At 34.9% G+C, this 21,720-nt stretch overlaps 1 protein-coding gene across 7 annotated transcripts in view; it reads right to left on the bottom strand.

Annotated features, from left to right (window-relative positions):
* RALGAPA1 (Ral GTPase activating protein catalytic subunit alpha 1) overlaps positions 1-21,720 on the bottom strand; it is a 266,532-nt gene that overhangs the window by 203,604 nt on the left and 41,208 nt on the right. For 6 of the 7 annotated variants that reach the window (XM_073211346.1, XM_073211345.1, XM_073211347.1 and 3 more), the window contains exons 8-10: positions 15,428-15,566; positions 14,196-14,404; positions 12,306-12,545 (exon numbers count right to left, since the gene is read on the bottom strand). In XM_073211346.1, coding sequence (XP_073067447.1) covers positions 12,306-12,545; positions 14,196-14,404; positions 15,428-15,566 — 588 coding nt within the window. Of the gene's footprint in view, positions 1-11,610; positions 11,664-12,305; positions 12,546-14,195; positions 14,405-15,427; positions 15,567-21,720 lie in introns of those variants that run through there. The other variant, XM_073211349.1, reaches the window with a different exon arrangement.

Below are 21,720 nucleotides of genomic sequence, written 5' to 3'. Positions count from 1 at the left end.
ACTTTGCCACACCAATACTACATACATTTCTATCTTGTTATGAAATGTGAGATATAAATGATTCTTAAAGTCAACCGATACATTGTTGGAAAAAGCCTTTTGTCTCCAAGTAATTTGTAAATACATTGAGATAGAAATGCTTTTGGTAGATAGATACTGATTTCAAGTGCAAGGAGCAAAGATTTGCTTCAATTGTACTACCTCAGAATGAAAATATTCCTTGTTTCATGAAATAGTTGTGCTTCTACAAAGCTCAATGTAAATGCAACTTTTCATAATAAATCACATCTTTTAACTTAATATTATTGGTTTTTTAGACTACTATTAAAGTGATAAAATGTTTTAATTAAAAAAGAGAAATTTAATCTAATTCCAAGAATAAAACCTCATGTAACAGGCACCTTAGCTTTTCTAAGCATGTAAAGAAAACATACTTTTCTTATTTCATTTTACATATAATAAAGTTATATGTGTTAAATAACAAGGCAAAATACTTAGAAAATTAAAAGGAGTGTCTTAGAGTTAATCTATCCTTTAGGTGCTTTCTGAGTTGCCTTAATTTTTTAAAAAGTAGATATTTTCCTCATCACAAAAATACTACATATTCACAGCAAAAAAAAATTCTTATACAATTCAGACATGCAAAAATAAAACAGTAATAACACTCAATCTCACTGCCCCAAGTGTTTTCCTCAAACATGTCCATTTGTTAACATTTTCACTGTATTTTTATTTACAAATAGAAATGGAATTAAATTCCTTTTTGTCTTTACAAACACTGCTTATTAATTTCAACTCTCAAAGTCATCAGACATTCACCTAAAGCCTGCCACCTTCTACTTGAGAGTTATCAGTTGGTGTTTTTATAAATAATCATGGGGTCGATGACTTTATTTCACCTGAATAAAACAAGCCAGCCAAAGAAAATCAGCTTTCCAAGATAGTGATGAAAAAGTTAGTATGTAATATCAACAGGGTATTTATGGTTGTTTGATATTATTCTTTTTATTTATTTACTATGATTGATTCCCTAGCAAACTACATTACTTGCTACCTTCCTTCATCTAACAAACCCATTCTCAAATTCATTCTCATATTCTAGCAGCTTAACAGTCAATGGCATGATTTTGATCATCACTATCTGCTCCAAGACTATTTACAACTGTAGCAACAGTTCAGGCTTCCTTTTTAAAAGGTTTAAAAAAGAATCAAATAATCTCAAAGAAGTTCTAGTCTCAGATAGTGAAAAATTAACTTATTCAAAAAATGAGCATGGGAACTCTGTATTTTCTGCTCAATTTTTCTGTGAACCTAAAGAGGCTCTAAAAAATAAAGTTTATTAATTTAAACATTATTAGTAATCTCTAGACTTAAGATATTATTACATAAATTGTCCTAGTATATCCCAAGTGGCTCGATGGATTTACTAAAGACCAGAGTTTATATAACCTTTGTCCTTTTAGGCCCCCAAATCTGAATTTTGCCAACACACTAAATACGGATCTTGAGGAAAGCTTGGTATTAGTCATAGCCAAAAACTTATGCATAAAAACCAGAGTGTCAATTATGCATTTACAGTAAGAGATAACTGTAATAGAAACCAGAATATTCAAATTCACATATCATACCTTGTCCATCTATGAAGAAGCACCACTCATAATCAATTGATAATATAATTATATTATAATCAATTAATAAGGGAAATTATCATCAAAAAGTATTTAAATCCAAATGCTTAGCAAATTTTCTGACAGACCTACATGAAACCATCTCCAGTTTTATGATTCTATGACAGTAAAAGTATATCATAATCAGAAAACAACACAGAGGAGGAATCAAAACAAAAGATTAAAAAATATGTATTTAATGATATCAGTGTAGCATAACCTGGTATGATTATCTAATAATTGCCTTTGCTAATGGGATCTGATTTACTTACAGCTAAGGCTCTTCAGTGAATAAACACTAACAAAACATTTGGTCTCTGATATTCTTTTAATATCCTCCCATTATTAACCAACTCAGACAAATTCTTTAAGATAAAATTAAAAACACGGAGAATTTAGCAGATCTGGAGACTTCCGTCTCCTTAAAGCAGTGGTTTGCATTTTGGTCTCAGAACCCCAAACTACTATATGTTAACTTGAATAGCATGTTTTCCAAAATAAGAGAAGTAACACTGTTTCACATTTTTGCAAATCTTGTTAATATTAGAAGACAGTTGGATTCTCATATCTGCTTGCTTTTGCATTCAATGTGATACAGTAGCACATTAGGTAATCTCTGGTAAAATGTCATCACAGTATATTTGTGAAAGAATCAGGGTGAAAAGGTAAATAAAATCTTAGTATTGCTATGAAAATAGTTTTGACCTTATGGAACTGAACTGGCCCTGGGAACTTCTCAGGAGCCCCAGACTATATATACTATAGGATCTACTAACTTCCAGTGACTTTGGGAAAAATGTGTGTGTGTGTGTGTGTATGTACACACACATAAAACATCTTTGGTGCTCTTACAGGCTAAACTACTGATATGTTATACTTACCTCATATCAAATTATTAGGGTTCCTCACTATGTAGCCTCCAAGTACTAATGACATAAAGCATATGGGGTTTCCTTATAAAATAGGGGGTAATGCCTGGAGTGCATTTAACCTATTCTGGGTATGGCAAATTAACTTTATATGGAAAATAATTTTATCACCAAATAATTTAGGCATTTATGCTTTATAGCTGTCTCTGTTTTAAAGACACATAGCAATATGAATATCTTAATCTGAGATAGAACTCACAATCATTACACAGCCCTAAAAAAACATCAGCTGTATAACAAATTATCTCAAGACTTAGCTTCTAGAAATACATGCTAATCCTCAGCTAGCACTGACAAAACACCTAGCACTCAATATGCCTATTCTATGCCTGGCACTAATTATACGATGATGAATAAACTAAAGAAGTATTCAGGGAGGGTAGCAAGAAATTAAATAATTTTTAAAATAATTATAAAACTCAGGAAAGATATGAAAAGAGTAGTTTTCAAAAATATCATAAAAAAAGGTACTTTCTATATGTGTGTGAGTGTGTGTCTGTGTGTGTATGCATGCAGGTGCATCTGTCTGTGGGTGGTAGGTGTGTGAGGGTAATCATGGAAGGCTTCGCTGGAGTCCACTGAAGCTGTGATCTAAAGGTTGAGTAGCCCCGTGAAAAGAGAAGGGGGAAAGTGTAAGGAAAGAGTGAAGAAGGTTGAAGGACAAAAGTTCAGAAAGGGAAACCAGTAAGTGTAAAGGCTATGAGGATGGAATAAGTTGAAAATGAAAAGTAAAGTTTACTTCTACTAGACTTATTTACCTGTAGAACTTGAGCTGTAGCTAGATTACTAAGAGCAAAACCATTATAAGCCCAAACACCCAATAATTAATGGAATATTTTTGTCTATACTACATAATATGGAAGATATGAACCTTCAAAATAAGGAAAGATACTATTTCACAAGTTCCCAATTTTGTAAATTTATCATCAGTATTAAGCATGTAAAAACAGATGTCCTACTACACTCTAATCTTAGAAAACTAACTCCTTTTCAAAATATGAATGGTTCATTAGCCCAAATATGAATGGTTCATTAGCCCAAAATATGAATGGTTCATCTATAGCCCACCATCCTAAAATTTACTTTTCCTTAAGTTTTACCTCAAAAATCCCTTTCAAAAAACAATTTGTTTGAGTAAGAATAACATCTAAGAGTACTTTAGTTCCCATCAACATCATAAATATATCCTAGAACATTCCTGCACAGAACACCTAAAAACTGTCACATAAAAATATAATATGCCTTTTTAAATGAATGGCTCAGCTTGCAAGGATATTTTGAGTCTATAACAAAATTAAATTATTAATCCAGAGAGGTAAATGAGCAATTAAGCTGCTACCTGCTGCCATGGACAGCCTAGAGAGTTTTGGTTTAAATGGCCACCTATACAGAGAGGAGACACAGCTCAGTGTTCTATATATAAAGCTGACACCAATGACGGCTACACACGAAACACAAAGGTTACTAACTAACCAGGATGTTAAAAAAAAACAAAAACTGACTCCATAGAAGAACCAGTTAAGAAACTTGTCTATTCAGTTGGGAAGGAGACACAGCTCAGTGTCCTATATATAGAGCTGACACCAATGACGGCTATACACAGAACACAACAGCCTTCCCTGAAAATTCATATTCTCAGGCTGGCCATACTAGAACATTGAGTGCTGCAAAGTGGAAAAAATCATAAGCTGAGAATTGTGAATTTAAAGTAAACCAAGCCTGGGAGAGGGGGAAAAACGATGGCAGAGTAGGAAGGAAAGGTGGAAACCTCCTCCCACATACACACCAAGGAAGCAACTATAGCAAATACAACTAACCCTGAAAACAACCTGAAGACTGCAGAACATACCACCTATGCCCAGTGAAGAAGAGAAGATGACAGAGAAGAGTGAAGTAGCACAGCCACTATAAATTGTAACCCCATCCCCTTTTCCTATCCCAAGCCCACAGCAGGAAGAAGAGCAACTGGGTGTGGAAGGGATAAGTGTTCAGGAACTCTGCACACCTGGCCTTGGAGATCTGCTCTGGGAACAAGAATCCACATTGCACTGGGCTTTGGTGACTAACAGGGCTGGACACCAGGGAGAGTTGGAGCACTCTGGGAGGCTGGACACCAGCCAATTGGGGAAGACAGGCAAGCTCTGCAGATCCCACAAAGACCCAACACAGATGAGGCAACTGATATATTTACTAGCAGCAGGAAGGGTGCCAGGGGGACAACGGTTGGACAGAGCTCTCTCCACAAGAGAAAGGGCAGGTGGACTACACTTCCCTAGCCCTCCCTCAGCTCAACATGTGGAGTGCTAGTGGGAGCCCCAAACTCTCCATCACCCTCACTGATGGCTCAGCCCCCTGTACATCCACCCACATGCCTGACCAGCCCACTCAGACCAGCTGTGTAAGATTTGGCTCCCTGGCAAGGAAGAGGAAGGATTTCCCAGCTTTCTTGGTCCTCTCCTAACACTCCACCCTACCTGCAGGCAGCCTGCCTCACACCCACACACCTCACTACCCATTCACCCCAGCAGTGTGGTCATCAGTGCACAGCAGGTAGAGGGCAGCCCTGCCCACAATGATCCCTGCAGAAGTGCCACTACTTAGCTCATAAAGCACTGGAGGTGAATAAGCCCACAGTATACTGACACAGGTCATTGCCAGCAGACAGACAGAAAGGTGGCCCATCTATAGCCCATCAATAGCAAGTAGGGCTCCACCTCAAGAGTGCCAAGCACTGGACAGTAAAGAGTCTTAAGCTTCTGGGAACCACAGGATGCCTTCTTCATAAAGCCACTACTCTCTAGATCAGGAAGCATAGCAAATCCATCTAATGCAAATGAAGAAATACAGAAACCCTGACAAAATGAGGAGGCAGAGTAAATGTTTCAAACAAAACTACACGAGAAGACACCAAAAGTGGGTTAAAATGAAATGGAGAGCACTCATCTTCTTGATAAAGATTTCAAAATAAGAGTCATAAATATGCTCATTTATCTGAGGAAAATTACTGAATATCTCAGAGGAGACTTCAGCAAAGAAACAGAAGAGCTGAAAAAGTCACTCAGAGCTGAAGAAAACAGTAACTGAAATGAACTATACAATACAGGGAATGAATAATAGATTGTTGCAAGTAGAGGAGAGAATTGATGAGATGGAAATTCGAGAACAGCAACACAATGAAGCTGAGGAACAGAAAGAACAAAGAATCTCTAGAAACCAGAGAATGGTAAGAGGGCTATGTGACAACCCCAAATGAAATAATATTCACATAATAGGGATACCAGAAGGAGAAGAGAGAGACAAATGGGCAGAAAATTTCTTTGAAGAAATGAATGCTGAAAATGTCTCCAATATAGGGAAGGAAATAGACACCCAGGTCCTGGAAGCATAGAGAGCCCCTAACAAAAGGAACCCCAAGAAGACAACATCAAGGCATGGAAGTGGCACAGTATAGTTAATGTAATGAAAAAGAAGGACCTCCAACCAAGAATCCTCTACCTGGCAAGATTATCATTCAAATTTGAAACAGAGAAAAATAATTCTCAGATAAACAAAGGCTCAAGGAATGTATAACCACTACAACAGCAACACAGCATAGGTTAAAAGAACTGCTGTAGGTTGAAATGTTCTTAAGCCTAAATAATTTACATCAGTGAAGATAAACCCACAGTAAAGGTAGAAGACCAATTACTTATCAAGCAAATATGAAATGAACTAGTAAAACCAAATATACACAAATCAGTCGAGAGATACACAAAAAATGCAGATTATGACATCTAATACATTAAGTGTAGAGGAGGAAAAAGAAAAGTATTTTTTAGATTTTGTTTGAAATAAAGCAATCATCAATTTAATACTGACAGTTAGATTGTTAGGAAACTATCAAGGAACGTTATGATAAACAAAAACCAAAAGCCTATGATAGAAACAGAAAAAAACTAAAAAGAGAAACCCAATCACAACACTTAAGATAACCTACAAACAAGACAAGAGTATAAGAAAGAACAGACATGAACTACAAAAACAAACATACAACAATTAATAAAAAGGCAGTAAAATGATATTGACACATAAATCAGTAATTACCTTAAATGTAAATAAGTAAAAATGTAAATGTAAATAAAAACACACCAATCAAAAGACATAGGGTGGCAGAATGGACAAAGAAACAAGACCAATCTATATGTTGCCTAGAAGAGACTCACTTCTGACTTAAAACACATACACAGAGTGAAAGTGAAGGGATGGAAAAGGATACTTCACGAAAATGATAGAAAAAAAGCAGGAGTATCAGTACTTACATCAGACAAAATGGATTTCAAAACAAAAAAAGTAACAAAAGACAAAAAGGATAATACATAATGATAAAGAGATCAGTCCAAGTAGAGGATATAACAATTATAAACATATATACATCCAACAGAGGAGCACCTAAATATGTAAAACGAATACTAACAGAATTAAAGGGGGAATATCTTGTAACTCATTAATATTAGGGGACTTGAACACACCATTTACATCCATGGACAGATCAAGCAGACAGAAAATAAATAAGGAAACACAGGCATTGAAAAATAATTAGATCAAATGGACTTTAAGCTATCTACAAAACATTCCACCCCAAAGCAACAGATTACACATTTTTCTCAAGTGCATATGGAATGTACTCCAGAACAGATCACACAGTAGGCCACAAGAAGAGCCTCAATAAATTAAAAAAGACTGAAGCAAGCAGCTTCTCAGACAATGGTATGAAACTAGAAATAAATTGCACTAAGAAAACAAAAAAGCCTACAAACACATGGAGACTAAACAACATTCTTCTAAATAATCAATGGATCAATAAACAAATTAAAGTAAAGCAGACATCAAGCAATACATGGAAACAAATGAGAAAACAAAAATTCAACAGTCCAAAATTTATACGATGCCAGAAAAGTGGTACTAAGAAAGAAGTACATAGCAATATAGACCTACCTCAAGAGATTAGAACAATTGCAAATAAACAGTCTAAACTCATAAAGAAATTAGAAGAAGAAATAGAACCCAAAGTTAGTAAAAGGAGGGAGATAATACCATAGCAGAAATAAATAAAATAGAGGGGAATAAAACAATAGAAAAAAATCAATTAAAACCAATAGGTGGGTCTTTGAGAAAATAATCAAAATAAAGCCCTAGCCAGAGTTATCAAGGAAAAAAAAGAGAGAGTACACAAATAAACAAAATTGGAAATAAAGAAGGAATACTAAAAACAAGATACCATAGAAATACAAAGAATTATTAGAGAATACTCTGAAAATTTATATGCCAATAAACTGTACAACCTAGAAGAAATGAACAAATACCTAGAAAATTACAACCTCCCACAAATGATCAAGGAAGAAACAGAAAATCTGAAAGAACCAATTACCAGTAATGAAATTGAATTGTTAATCAAAACACTCCCAAAAAACAAAATTCCAGGACCAGATGGGCTGAATTCTACCCAACATTTAAAGAAGAGTTAATACCAATCTTCTTAAAGTATTCCACAGTGTAGAAGAGGGGAGAATGCTTCCAAACTCATTCTATGAAGCTAGCATCACTCTAATACCAACACCAGACATAGACACCAGAAAAAAAGAAAATCACAGACCAGTATCCCTGATGAACATAGATGCAAAAATACTCAACAAAACACTAGCAAACTGAATTTAAAAATACATCAAAAGGATCATCCATCATGACCAAGCAGTATGTATTTCAGGGATGCGAGGATGATACAATATTCGTAAATCAATCAATGTAATATCAATTAAGAAAAAGGATAAAAACCTTATGATCACTTTCATAAGTGCCAAAAGAGCATTTGACAAAATTCAACATTCATGATAAAAACTCTCAACAATATGGACGTAGAGGGTACATACCTCAACATAACAAAGCCCATATATGACAAATCCACAACTAACATCACAGTCCATGGTGAAAAGCTTAAAGCTTTATCTCTTTTGATCGAGAACAAAACAAGGATGTCCATTCTCCCCACTTTTATTCAACATTGTACTGGAGGTCCTACCCATGGCAATCAGATAGCCAAAGAGATAAGAGGCATCCAAATTGGTAAGGAAAAAGTTAAACTGTCACTATTTGCAGATGATATGATATTATTTACAGGAAACCCTTAAGACTCCACCAAAAAACTAATAGAATTACTAACTGAATTCAGCAAAGTTGCAAGATACAAGATTAATAGACAGAAATCTGTTGCATTCCTATAAAATAATAACAAACTAACAGAAAGAAAAAGCAGGAAAGCAATTTCAATTATAATTGTATCAAAACAATTAAATATCAGGGAATAAACCTAACCAAAAAAGGTGAAAGACCTATACTCTGAAAACTATCAGATACTCATGAGAGAAATTAAAGATACAAATAAATGGAAATCTTTCCCATACTCATGGACAGCAAGAATTAATATTATTAAAATGGCCATCCTACCCAAAGCAATTTACAGATTCAGTGCAATCCTTATCAAAATACCAATGGCATTTTTCAATGAACTAGAGCACATAGTTCTAAAATTCACATGAAACCACAAAAGACCCTGAATAGCCAGAGCAATCCTGAGAAGAAAGAATAAAGCTGAGGGGATTACACTCCCCAACTTCAAGCTCTACTACAAAGCCACAGTAATCAAAGCAATTTGGTACTGGCACAAGAACAGAACCATAGATCAATGGAACAGACTACAGAGCCCAGATATAAACCCAAGCATATGTGGTTAATTAATACATGATAAAGGAGCCATGGACATACAATGGGGAAATGACAGCCTCTTCAACAACTGGTGTTGACAAAACTGGACAGTTACATCCAAGAGAATAAAACTGGATTATTGCCTAACCCCACACACAAAAGTAAACATGAAATGGATCAAAGACCTGAATGTAAGTCATGAAACCATAAAACTCTTAGAAGAAAACATAGGCAAAAATCTCTTGAACATAATAAGCATGAGCAATTTTTTCCTGGACAGATCTCCTAGGGCAAGGGAAACAAAAAAATGAAAAAGTGGGACTATATCAAACTAAAATGTTTCTGTACAGCAAAGAGCACCATTAACAGAACAAAAAAACAAACTATATACAGTATGGAAGAATAGATCCGTAAATAATTTGTCCAATAAAGGGTTAACATCCAAAATATACAAAGAACTCATACACCTCAACACCAAAAAAGACAAATGACCCAATTAAAAAATGGGTGGAGGACCTGAACAGACATTTCTCCAAAGAAATACAAGTGGCTAACAGGCACAGGAAAAGTAATCATCAGGGAAATACAAGTCAAAACTACAGTAAGATACCACCTCACACCAGGAAGAATGGCCACTACCCAAAGGACAAGAAATAATAAGTGTTGACAAAGATGTGGAGAAAATGGAACCCTCCTACACTGTTGGTGGGAATGTAAATTGGTGCAGCCAGTATGCAAAGCAAGTGGAGGTTCCTCAAAAAACTAAAAACAGAAGTACTATATGACCCAGTAACTCCACTTCTAGGAAATTACCGAAAGAAAACAAAAAACACTGATTTGAAACTATGTTTATCACCACATTATTTACAATAGCCAAGATGTGGAAGCAACCAAAATGTTCATCAATAGATCAATGGATAAAAGACAATGTGGTATATATACACAATGGAATTTTACTCAGCCATAAAAGATATCCTGCCATTTGAGACAACATAGATGGACCTAAAGGTATTATGTTAGGTGAAATAAGCAGGTGGAAAAAGACAAATACCATGTGATTTTACTTATATATGGAATCTAAAAACAAAACAAAACAAAATGAACAGAACAGCAGTAGACGCTTAGACACTGAGAAGTGACTGATGGTTTCCATGGAAGAGGGGTTGGGGTAGGTGGGTGAGGGGGATAAATAGGCACAAAAATTCTTAATCATAGTATAAGTTGGTCATGGGGATGATAGTGCAGCATGGAGAATACAGTCAATGGTTCTGTAACATCATTCTATGTTGACAGAGAGTAACTGTACTAGCTGGGGTGAGGACTTAATAAAGTGGGTAACTGTAGATCACACTGTTGTATAGTTGAAACCAATATACTGTCTATCAACAATACTTCAATTTAAAAAAAATCTTTTTGGAAGATACATACTGCTAGATAACACATAGGTCAAAGAAGGCATTAACATGACAATTAGAAAATATTCAGAAGTGAATAATAAAAAAATGCTACATATCAAAATTTGTAGAATGTCTCAAAACTACATCTATAGGGAAAATATTGCCTCAAAAATGCTTATAAGAGAAAATGTGAGGCTAAAATTAATTAGCTGGGAAAAAAATCACCAGATAAAATCAAGAAAAGTAGAAAGGAGAAATAACAAGGAGCAAAAATTAATAAAAGAGAAAAACAAACATAGAACATAAAGGATCAACAAAGCCAAAAGTTCATTCTGGCAAGAGCCATCAAGAAAAAGACAAAGGAGGGACAAATATTAATGGTAATGAAAAGGAGGAAAATGAATATAAATGCTCCCAAAATTAAAAAGATTATGAAAGAATATAATAAACTTACCATCAAATTCGTAAACATATACAATGAACAAATTCCTACAAAAATAAACTTACTCAAACTGACTCAAGCATGAGAAAACAAGTAATTCTGTAAGCTTTAAATTTTCCCACAAGTGAACTATTCCAGCATTATTTGTCAATTATCTTTCCTTTCCCACTTGTCATATATGCTGATAACACAACCCTTAAACTTGGGAACTAGAACCACTGCCAATGCTAGAAAGAATGTTCTGGCAAGTTTGTTTAACTTAGGCTAACAAGCTAATGCTACCTCATGCTTTGTTGTATATATCAATAAACGTGTAAGAGATGAAGATTTTCTCTGCCTGAAGAGCTCCCTGTCATGTGAAGGCATTATGGCACAGAACAAAAAGCACTGACATGGAACCAGGATCTGGGAGTTTGAGTCCCAGATCTACCACTTACTTGCTGTGAGACTTGAATGATCCCCTTCAGCTACAAAACTCAATGATGTTTACCTGCAAAAGTTAAGTACCTTTGCTATTAAGAGCAAATGATTAGTTGTCATAAGGTTTATTTTCCATAAAATTTCTATGTAACTGAGAATGTGCAATTAGGAATTTCTAGCTTATCTTTATGTGAAATGGCTCCTATTCTTTTTCTTTCCCTTTCCTTATATATTTTATTCCCCAAATAATATATTAAGGAACTTTAATTTCAGAATGCCTTAAGCAACTTTAATTTCAGAATGCCTTAAAGGACAAAACTGAGATTGAATGGAGAATAAAGGCAATGAAAACACTGCTTCTTACATCCACAAACCACTTTTGATTGATTGGAGAGTGAAAAATAAAATAATTTTACTATAAGTCATTAAGAAAATGACAGCAAGAAAAGTTTCAAACCATCAAGTGAATAAGAAAATTATTCTGATAACAGGAGTATGGGGTTAAGGGGGTAGTTATAAAACAAATCATCATAAACTAAAAAATATACATAGTAAATGCTAAAGGATTAGATGTACTAAATTTTAAAAACTAAGTATAAACTTTAAAAAACATTTCCACAAAGACTAAATTTTAAATAGCTAAAAGACACGATATTCAATATGAATGACCAAAGTTTGTATTACAAATTTAAAATAGTAAGAGGTATTTTACCTGACGAAAAATTTCTGTGACAAAGTTTACGTTACTTCTTTTAGAGGAAAAAACTCTGCGAACTATTTCAATGTCTGTGAGATGTTCTTCATCAATACTACAGAGACTAGATGAGCTAGGTTCTCGCTCCGTCAGAGTGCTTGTATTGGAATGAGACTGTTCTGGTTCTGTAGTTCTATCTGTTTTATCAGCACTGTCATTTTTGTTTTCTTCTCTGGATACCAAACTAGCAGCTGCTCTCTAAAATAAAAACAAAAGGGGGAGAATATCATAATCATTCAACTCAGTACTCTGCTTTCTAATAACAAATACTGGCAGAAGCCAAAGCACTGCTCAAGTAACTTAGAGCACTGCTTAAAATCTGGGCTAGTTTCATTTAGAATCCACTCTAAATAATCAATTGACAATGCAAATAACATTACCTAAGTGATACAGTAATAGTTATCATTTATCCATCTTCAATTAAATTCTTTTTTTTGGTATATTTGCATTACAAACAAGTCATTAATTAAAGCTGGGTAAAAGAATAATGCAGATGGAATTATCCTGGATCTTCAATAATAAATAAATAGATAGATAAATAAATAAATATTAGGCTATTTACTCAATAGTCTTAATGTTTAAAATCATCTCTATTTTACTTTAAATAAAAATTACATAAATAAGAACTTCTTAAGCAAACATACAAAATAACAGAAGAAAATTATGACAGAAGAAGAAATGAAGCTAAAAGAAAATATTAGGTAACTCAAAAGAAAATCCATATTTTAATAACTTAATAAAATTTTCACCATGACTGAAGATGAAGTCTAAACCTAGGGAAAAAATAAGTCTGAAGGTAATAATGAAGAAATTACTACCATGCTATGATAAGAGCAGCATTATTTGGCATGGCAAATTACTTTCTCTTAAATTACTAGACTTTTGGTCTGTGCTTTGTCATCTATAGACTCCAAGAGTTTAAGTAAATGATCTCAAATATGCCTTCCCAATCAAAAAACTCTACGATCTTAGTTCATTAAGTTCAGGGATCAGAAAAATAGTTCCGCTTGAGAGTATCTACATTTAATAATTCTTTGAAGAGAAATTCGAACAAAGTTTTAGAGAACACACACCACATGGTTTGCTATAAACAGAAGGCTAAAGGAAACAGAAGTCAAATTTTCTGAATGCTAACAAACTAAACACACTTTGCACCTCCATTTTTAAAGGATTTAAGAAGTCATACAAAAAACACAGTATAAGATTTTTAAAAACTAAATGATGAAATCTGAAAAAAGGAAAATAAAAATAGTAAAAAAAAATTATAGATAGGTTCAGGAAAAACATACATTGAGAGAAAAGTAGAAAGTGAAAAGAAGTGTAGAAAAGAGGGCAACTATTTAATTAAAAATAACAGAATTTTAAATATTAGTTCCTCCATTATATAGCTTTAATTTTACATCACATTTCTAGACTCAGTGTCCCTGTTGAGAAAAAGGAGAGTGAGATGGGGACAAGACTTTAAAATTTGCATTCTGTGAATGCTTAGAAATCTAAAAAGAAATATGAAGGTCCTATAAACACTTGATTTGCAAAACTGTTTCCAATTTTAAAATTTTAATTACACAATTCAAAATATTTTTATTAGTACAATTCAGGATATTTTTAGTACTGCACAACTGACAGAACACAGAAATTAGTAGCTGAGATTCATATATTACTGAAATTATCTTCTGTGCCTTCCAAGTTTTACCTTTTTATTGAGAAAATATTTTTATACTAAGAAAATATCACTATTAACTTAAAATTTCATGTTTTAAATGTGTTCTATACCTAAACTAATTGAAATCAGTGGACAAATTTCTTAAGCCTTTCAACTTTAACAAGCTTGACTTTTGTGTGTGTTACCTGAATATTCTTTGGCAAGACTTCACCTTCCATCCCAGGAATATGAGGTCCTGTATGAGGCTTTGGCTCAAGCCAGAAAGAAACCAGCCAACGAATGACAATAACACGAGCCTTAATGAAAGGCTCCTTTGTACAATAGATTGCTTCACTGGTTTCAGCATCCTTCTTTATCATGACATAATGTGGCTTTGGTCTCATTTGTGGGATATCTATGCAAAATAAAAGGAAAACAAAAACAAAAATGAGAAGGGAATTATACTTCAGATAAATTCACATTTTTAAACATTTGAAAAAACACTATGATGAAACTCTGATTTTATAAGTAGATTTAAATGTAGGCATTTTAAAATAATTTGCTAGATACTAGTATGGAGTCTAGAAAAGTGAACCACATATGGCTGATGTATCATTTAAAGACTCAATGAATCCTAAGTACAGAGAAGCTTCCAGAGTCATTTAAAATGAATTAGAACTCACTTCAATTAACTTAAGACTGATATATTCTGAAGTCATACAAAATGAGAATTTTTCATTGATTTTCTTTACAGCAAAAACATTTTTAAAGCAAACATTCTTCCCAATAGCAAAATTCCGCTACTCTTACTAGTTTAAGTGATTTTTACTAGCCCTAATGTTTTCTTCTAAGCCTGTTAGTTGCGTACAGTTGGCAGACCTTAAAATAGAAACATCTTTCTGCAAAACAGACATTTGCACATACAGACTGCCAGTGCCTTCTATATATGGCAGAGGTCTGCTTCTAAACTAGAATTTGTCCACAGGGCTCTAGCTTCAAGGCTCCAAGAGACATCTTGGCACAGCCCCTAAATACTGGATAAGACATGATCAAAATAATGACAATGTAATTATTCATGTAGAATTTGAAAAGGACATACTGAATTAAACCTTGGGGGACCTTAAAAAGGAAATTTATAATATACCTAACATTAATGAGGCTTAAGTTTAATTTATAATCACAAATATCTCTGGTGGGCTAACTTTCCCATTAGGTGAGACCCTGAGTGTAAGTTTTTTAAATCTCTCTTCACTCTCAATGAAACTTTCTGATTAATAAAATTCCACTTTCAATATGAACCAAGGTATAATATCTCTAGCCAGTCAATATGAACATTAAATATTATCAGTTTTCTGCGGGTAACAAGTACCAACTTTACACTGAAGTTATGTTTTTTCTTTTATGTCATCTTTCAGAAAATTCCAAAGACTATACCTACCAAGTACAGGATGATATAAGCTGTTTTCCTTGCACATGTTTGGAAAAATATAAGGCAGGTAATATTTCTTAAAGTGTGAAAACAAAAATGAAAATCCCCTTTCTTGGTTTTCTTTGTTCTTCCATTCTAAACTTTTTACCTAAAAATAAACAATTAGAATAATTTCAGAAGAAACAATTATTAGCTATTATAAATAAGCTCATAAAAGGTTACTTAAGGAATATACTGAACTGTTACACTGTAAAGCTATATAACTAAATGTATATGTGTATGTACATATGTATATGTACATAAATATATAAAAACAAATTTTTAAATTGGTCTAATGCCATACAAATGCATTATATATATTTTAAAATTTCTTGTAAGTTAAACTATTCTATGGAAAACTATCAAAGTTGACTCAAAACTTGGTTCTTCTAATTACAAAAATTTCCTATTTGCCCCTTCCTGAATGATTCAGTCTTAAAAGTCATACAAAACAGGCATATGTGAGAGGAAGAAGGGAAAGAGTGAAAATAGAAGCAGTCCAGTGCAGGTAATCAGAACATGTCCACAAGAAGCAGGGCATCTTTGAAGAGAATACAGCAGAGGCAGGAGCCCAGTGGGGGACTCAAAGCCTAAGACCAGTGAGGACAGTGTCCAGACAATGGGAGGGGAAGGTACAGAAGGGATAAAATATACAGTATGAGAATCCCAGTAGGGTGTGGAAGAAATATATCTATGTAGGGGGATTGTAAAGGCCCAGAATGGGCCACAAGAAGAACCACTACACACTCATTTTAGAATGGCTAAAATTACAGACTGATGATTCACACCAACTGTTGGTGAGGTTGTAAAGCAACTTTAAGTCTCATACATTGCTGGTGGAAAGTACAAGATACAACCATTTGAAAAACAGCCTGACATTGTCTTAAAAAGTCAGTATATACCTGCTGTACAGCCCAGCCATTCCACTCCCAAGTATTTACCCAAGGAAAAAGAAAGTTTACGGCAACACAAGGACTCGTTTAACAATGTTCACAGCAGTTTTATTTGTAATATCCAAAAATTAGATGACTAGATAACAAATCATAGTATATCCACATTATTGGAAGCTATTCAGCAATAGAAACGACCAAACTAACGATACATACAACAAATGGGTGATTTGTAAAATAATTATGCTGAAAGAAGCCAGACCAAAAAAAGTACTTACCATACGATTTCATTTATATGAAAATATGGAAAATGCAAACTATAGTGACATAGACTAGATCACTGATTGCCTAGAAATGGGGAGATGATAGGTAGAAATATACGGATTACAAGGAGATCTGAGAACTTTCAGGGAAGATAGAAATGTTCATTATTTGACTGTGTTCATGGTTTCATAGGTGTATACATATAATAAAATTCATCAAATTGTGTATTTCAAACATTGCAGTTTATTATATGTCAATTATATTTCAATAAACCAGTAAGACAATTTTTAAATTGTTCATGAAGTAGTTTTTTTTTGAAAGAAAAATTGGTGATAATAATGACAACAACAACTACCCAATATAGAACACTTACTGTGTCTCATGCACTTTTTAATTCTAGGTACTTCTCATTAATTTTTAAGAGTCAAACAACAAAATGGGACAGGTATTTTTAATATCTATTTTAAGCATAGAAAGGTTAAGTAATTTGCCAGGGTCACACTACCAGTAAAACATACAATCAGGATTCAAACCCTGGCAATCTTGTTCAGGGTCCAAATTCTTATAGCATTAGTTTCTAAGGCATAGGGAATTCCTGTGTTTGTAATAGTTACAAGAATTACGGATGTGCTAAGAGGGCATTCATCAATCAGGACATGCACATTTCAGATCTAGAGATGAATACATGCACCTACAGATTTTAAAAGTACAAAGGGGTTAAGGTGTAAATTATATTTCCCTCACCTCCACTTAATCTTCAGCCCACTCCCTGTTGCCATCCTTTAGCAGATTGATCCCTAAATCACACAATGGTAAACCTTTCATTTAAAGTAGAACAGTTGAGGAGATTGGATTAAAGATGGCAGCATGAGAGGTGAGACAAAGACCTCCTCCTACAATCACATATAATACGAAAATATAATACAACCCTGAAAGAGCAACAAAAAAGGTTGCACGAGACTGTATACACCTAGAGAAAAGAGCAGACCTCACACAACAGGATAACGTACCAAAGCTGTGACCCAGTGGGGCCCAAGCCCTTCTCCAACCCCAGCTCACCAGTGGGAGGAAGAGAAACAGAGCAGGGAGGGAGTGGAGGCCTGGGAATGTTCAACACCTAGCCCTAGAGATCTGCTCTGGGAGCATGAACCTACATTGCATGGTGCTCTGGTGATCACAGGGGTTGGAAAGCTAAGACAGGCGGAATACCTGGAGAGATAGAGATTTCAGCTGCTTGTGGAAAACAGGGATTCATATCCAGCTGATCTGGATGGGCAGTCTAAGAGACTTTCTAAAAGTGAGAGGGCTGCTAAATGGGCAAGGATTGCTCAGGAGAAAGGACAGGCAGACAAAATTATCCAGGTGGACTCTGCCCAGCAGCTTAGGAGCTTAAACGATCTTCAGGCACTCCATTCCCTTGGCTAGTTATGCAGCTACAAGGTCCCCCACCATGATACACAGCCTGCTGTGTCTTCGTCCTGGCTAGCCTGCACCTGGCTCTCAAACTGGCAACCCCTGCCCTGGCGTCAAGCAAACCAGAGGGAAGCACTGCCTACGGCAGCTACAAACACAAAGCACAAAGGCTTACACCTGTGTGTTCGCCCACTGGTTCTGGCAATGGAGACAGGCATAGCAGCCAGAAAGCAGGAAACAGCTCTTTCCTCCCTCCAGTCACCAACACTGCTCCCCTGTGATTCCCGACATTGCTTCAGGCACTAAGTAGCTCACACAGTAGAGCTTCTGGGCACGAGAGAGCACCACAGACAAATACGAAACGTCAAAGTAACCTGGGTCAAAACAAAATCTCAACACCAGAGAAAGGACTGAGTGAGAGACTGATTTAATAAATTTTCCTGAATGAGACTTCAAAATAAAAATCATAAACATGCTCATGGAGGTACAGAAAATATTCAAGAACTCAGGAACGAATTTAGGATGGAGATACAATCATTGAAGAGCACAATGGAGGGCATCAAAAGCAGATTAGATAAAGTGGAGGAGACGATAAGTGAAACAGAAACTAGGGAAGAGGAATACAAAAAGCTGAGGCACAGAGAGAAAAAAGGATCTCTAGGAATGAAAGAATATTGAGAGAAGTGTATGACCAATCCAAACAGAACAATGTCTGTATAATAGGGGTACCAGAAGAAGGAGAGTAAAAGACATAGAAACTGTCTTTGAGGAAGTAATTGCTGAAAACTTCCCCCAATCTGGGAAAGGAGATAGTCTCTCAGGCCATGGAAGCACACAGATCTCCCAACACAAGGGACCCAAGGACAACAACACTAAGACATACAGTAATTAAAATGGCAAAGATTAAGGATAAGGACAGACTATTAAAAGAAGCCAGAGAAAGAAATAAGATCACATCCAAAGGAAAACCCATCAGGCTATCATCAGACTTCTCAGCAGAAACCTTACAGGACAGAAGGAACTGGCATGATATATTTAATGCAATGAAGCAGAAGGGCCTCAAACCAAGAATACTCTATACAGCAAGATTATCATTTAAATTTGAAGGAGGGATGAAACAATTTCCAGATAAGCAAAAGCTGAGAGAATTTAGCTACCAAAAACCGTATGTACAGTGTATTTTAGAGAGATTGCTACAGATGGAAGTGTTCCTAAAGTTAAACAGCTGTCACCAGAGGTAATAAAAAGGGATAGACGAATAGTACAAAATATGATACCAAATATATACAGAATGGAGAAGGAAAAAAATGGAAGTGAAAAAAAGAACCTTTAGATTGTGTTTGTAATAGCATACGAAGTGAGTTAAGTTAGACTCTTAGATAATAAGGAAGTTTCCCTTGAACCTTTGGTAACCATGAATCTAAAGCCTGCAATGGCAATAAGTACATAGCTATCAATAATCACCCTAAATGTACCAATAAAAAGACATAGAGTCACTGAATGGATAAAAAACAAGACTCAAATATATACTGCCTACAAGATACTCACCTCAAACCCAAAGACATACACAGACTAAAAGTAAAGGGGTGGAAAAAGATATTTCATGCAACTAATAGGGAGAAAAAACAGGAGTTGCAGTACTTGTATCAGACAAAATAGACTTTAACACAAGGAAAGTCACAAGAGACAAAGATGGACATTACATAATAATAAAGGGGTCAGTTTAGCAAGAGGATACAACCATTATAAATATCTATGCACCCAAAACAGTAGCACCTACATATGTGAAACAAATACTAACTGAATTAAAAGGGGAAATAGAATGCACTGCATTCATTCCAGGAGACTTCAACATACCACTCACTTCAAAGGACAGATCAACCACACAGAAAATAAGTAAGGACACAGAGACACTGAACAACACATTAGAACAGATGGACCTAACAGACATCTACAGAACTCTCCACCCAAAAGCAGCAGGATACACATTCTTCTCAAGTACACATGGAACATTTTCAAGAATAGATCATATACTAGGCCATGAAAAGAGCCTCATTAAATTAAAAAAGATTGAAATTGTACCAATCAGCTTCTCAGACAAGGGTATGAAACAAGAAAAAAAAAAAGCAAAGAAAATGAAAAAGCCTACAAACACATGGAGACTTAACAACATGCTCCTAAATAACCAATGAATCAATGACCAAATAAAAACAGAGCTCAAGCAATATATGGAGACAAATGACAACAATAATTCAACAACACAAAATCTGTGGGACACAGCGAAGGTGGTGCTAAGAAGGAAGTATATTGCAACAGTATATTACCTCAGGAAAGAAGAATATTCCCATACGAACACTCTAAACTCACAATTAACGAAACTAGAAAAAGAAGAACAAATGAGGCCCAAAGTCAGCAGAAGGAGTGACATAATAAAGATTAGAGCAAAAATAAATAAAATTGAGAACAAAACAATCGAAAGAATCAATGAAAGCAGGAGCTGCTTTTTCAAGAAAATAAACAAAACAGATAAACCCCTAGCCAGACTTATCAAGAAAAAAAGAGTCTACACACAAAAAGAGAATCAGAAATGAGAAAGGAAAAATCACTACAGACACCACAGAAATACGAAGAATTATCAGAGAATACTATGAAAAATTGTATGCTAACAAACAACATAACCTAGAAGAAATAGATAACTTTCTAGAAAAATACAATCTTCCAAGGCTGACCCAGAAAGAAACAGCAAATCTGAACAGACCAATTACTAGTAATGAAATTGAATTGGTAATCAAAACACTACCTGAAAACAAAACACCGGAACCAGATAGCTTCACCACTGAATTTTATCAACATTTAGTGAAGATCTCATACCCATCCTCCTTAAAGTTTTCCAAAAAGTAGAAGAGGAAGGAATATTTCCAAACTTATTTCACGAGGCCAGCATCACCCTAATACCAAAACAAGGCAAAGACACCATAAAAAAAGAAAATTACAGACCAATATCCCTGATGAACATAGATGCAAAAACTCAACAAAATATTAGCAAACCAAATTCAAAAAAACATCAAAAAGATCATCCATCATGATCAAGTAGGATTTATTCCAGGGATGCAAGGATGGTACAATATTAGAAAATCCATCAACACCATACACCACATCAATGAAAAGGACAAAAGCCACATGATCATCTCCACAGATGCTGAAAAAGCATTCGACAAAATTCAACATCCATTCATGATAAAAACTCTCAACAAAATGGGTATAGAGGGCAAGTACCTCAACATAATAAAGGCCATATATGATAAGCCCACAGCCAAAATCATAATTAACAGTGAGAAGCTGAAAGCCCTTCCTTTCAGATCGGGAACAAGACAAGGATGCCACTCTCTCCACTTTTATTCAACATAGTACTGGAGGTCCTTGCCACAGAAATCAGACAACACAAAGAAATAAAAGGAATCCAGATTGGTAAAGAAGAAGTTAAACTGTCACTGTTTGCAGATGACATGATATAACAAACCCTAAAGAATCCACTCCAAAACTACTAGATCTAATATCTGAATTCAGCAATGTTGCAGGATACAAAGTTAATACACAGAAATCTGTTGCACTCCTATACACTAATGATGAACTAGCAGAAAGAGAAATCAGGAAAATAATTCCATTCACAATTGCATCAAAAAGAATAAAATACCT

Source organism: Manis javanica, chromosome 8 (assembly GCF_040802235.1).
Source record: "Manis javanica isolate MJ-LG chromosome 8, MJ_LKY, whole genome shotgun sequence".
Lineage (NCBI taxonomy): Eukaryota > Metazoa > Chordata > Mammalia > Pholidota > Manidae > Manis > Manis javanica.
The sequence above is the reverse complement of the archived record's forward strand: the minus strand, read 5'-3'. Positions and strand labels throughout refer to the sequence as shown.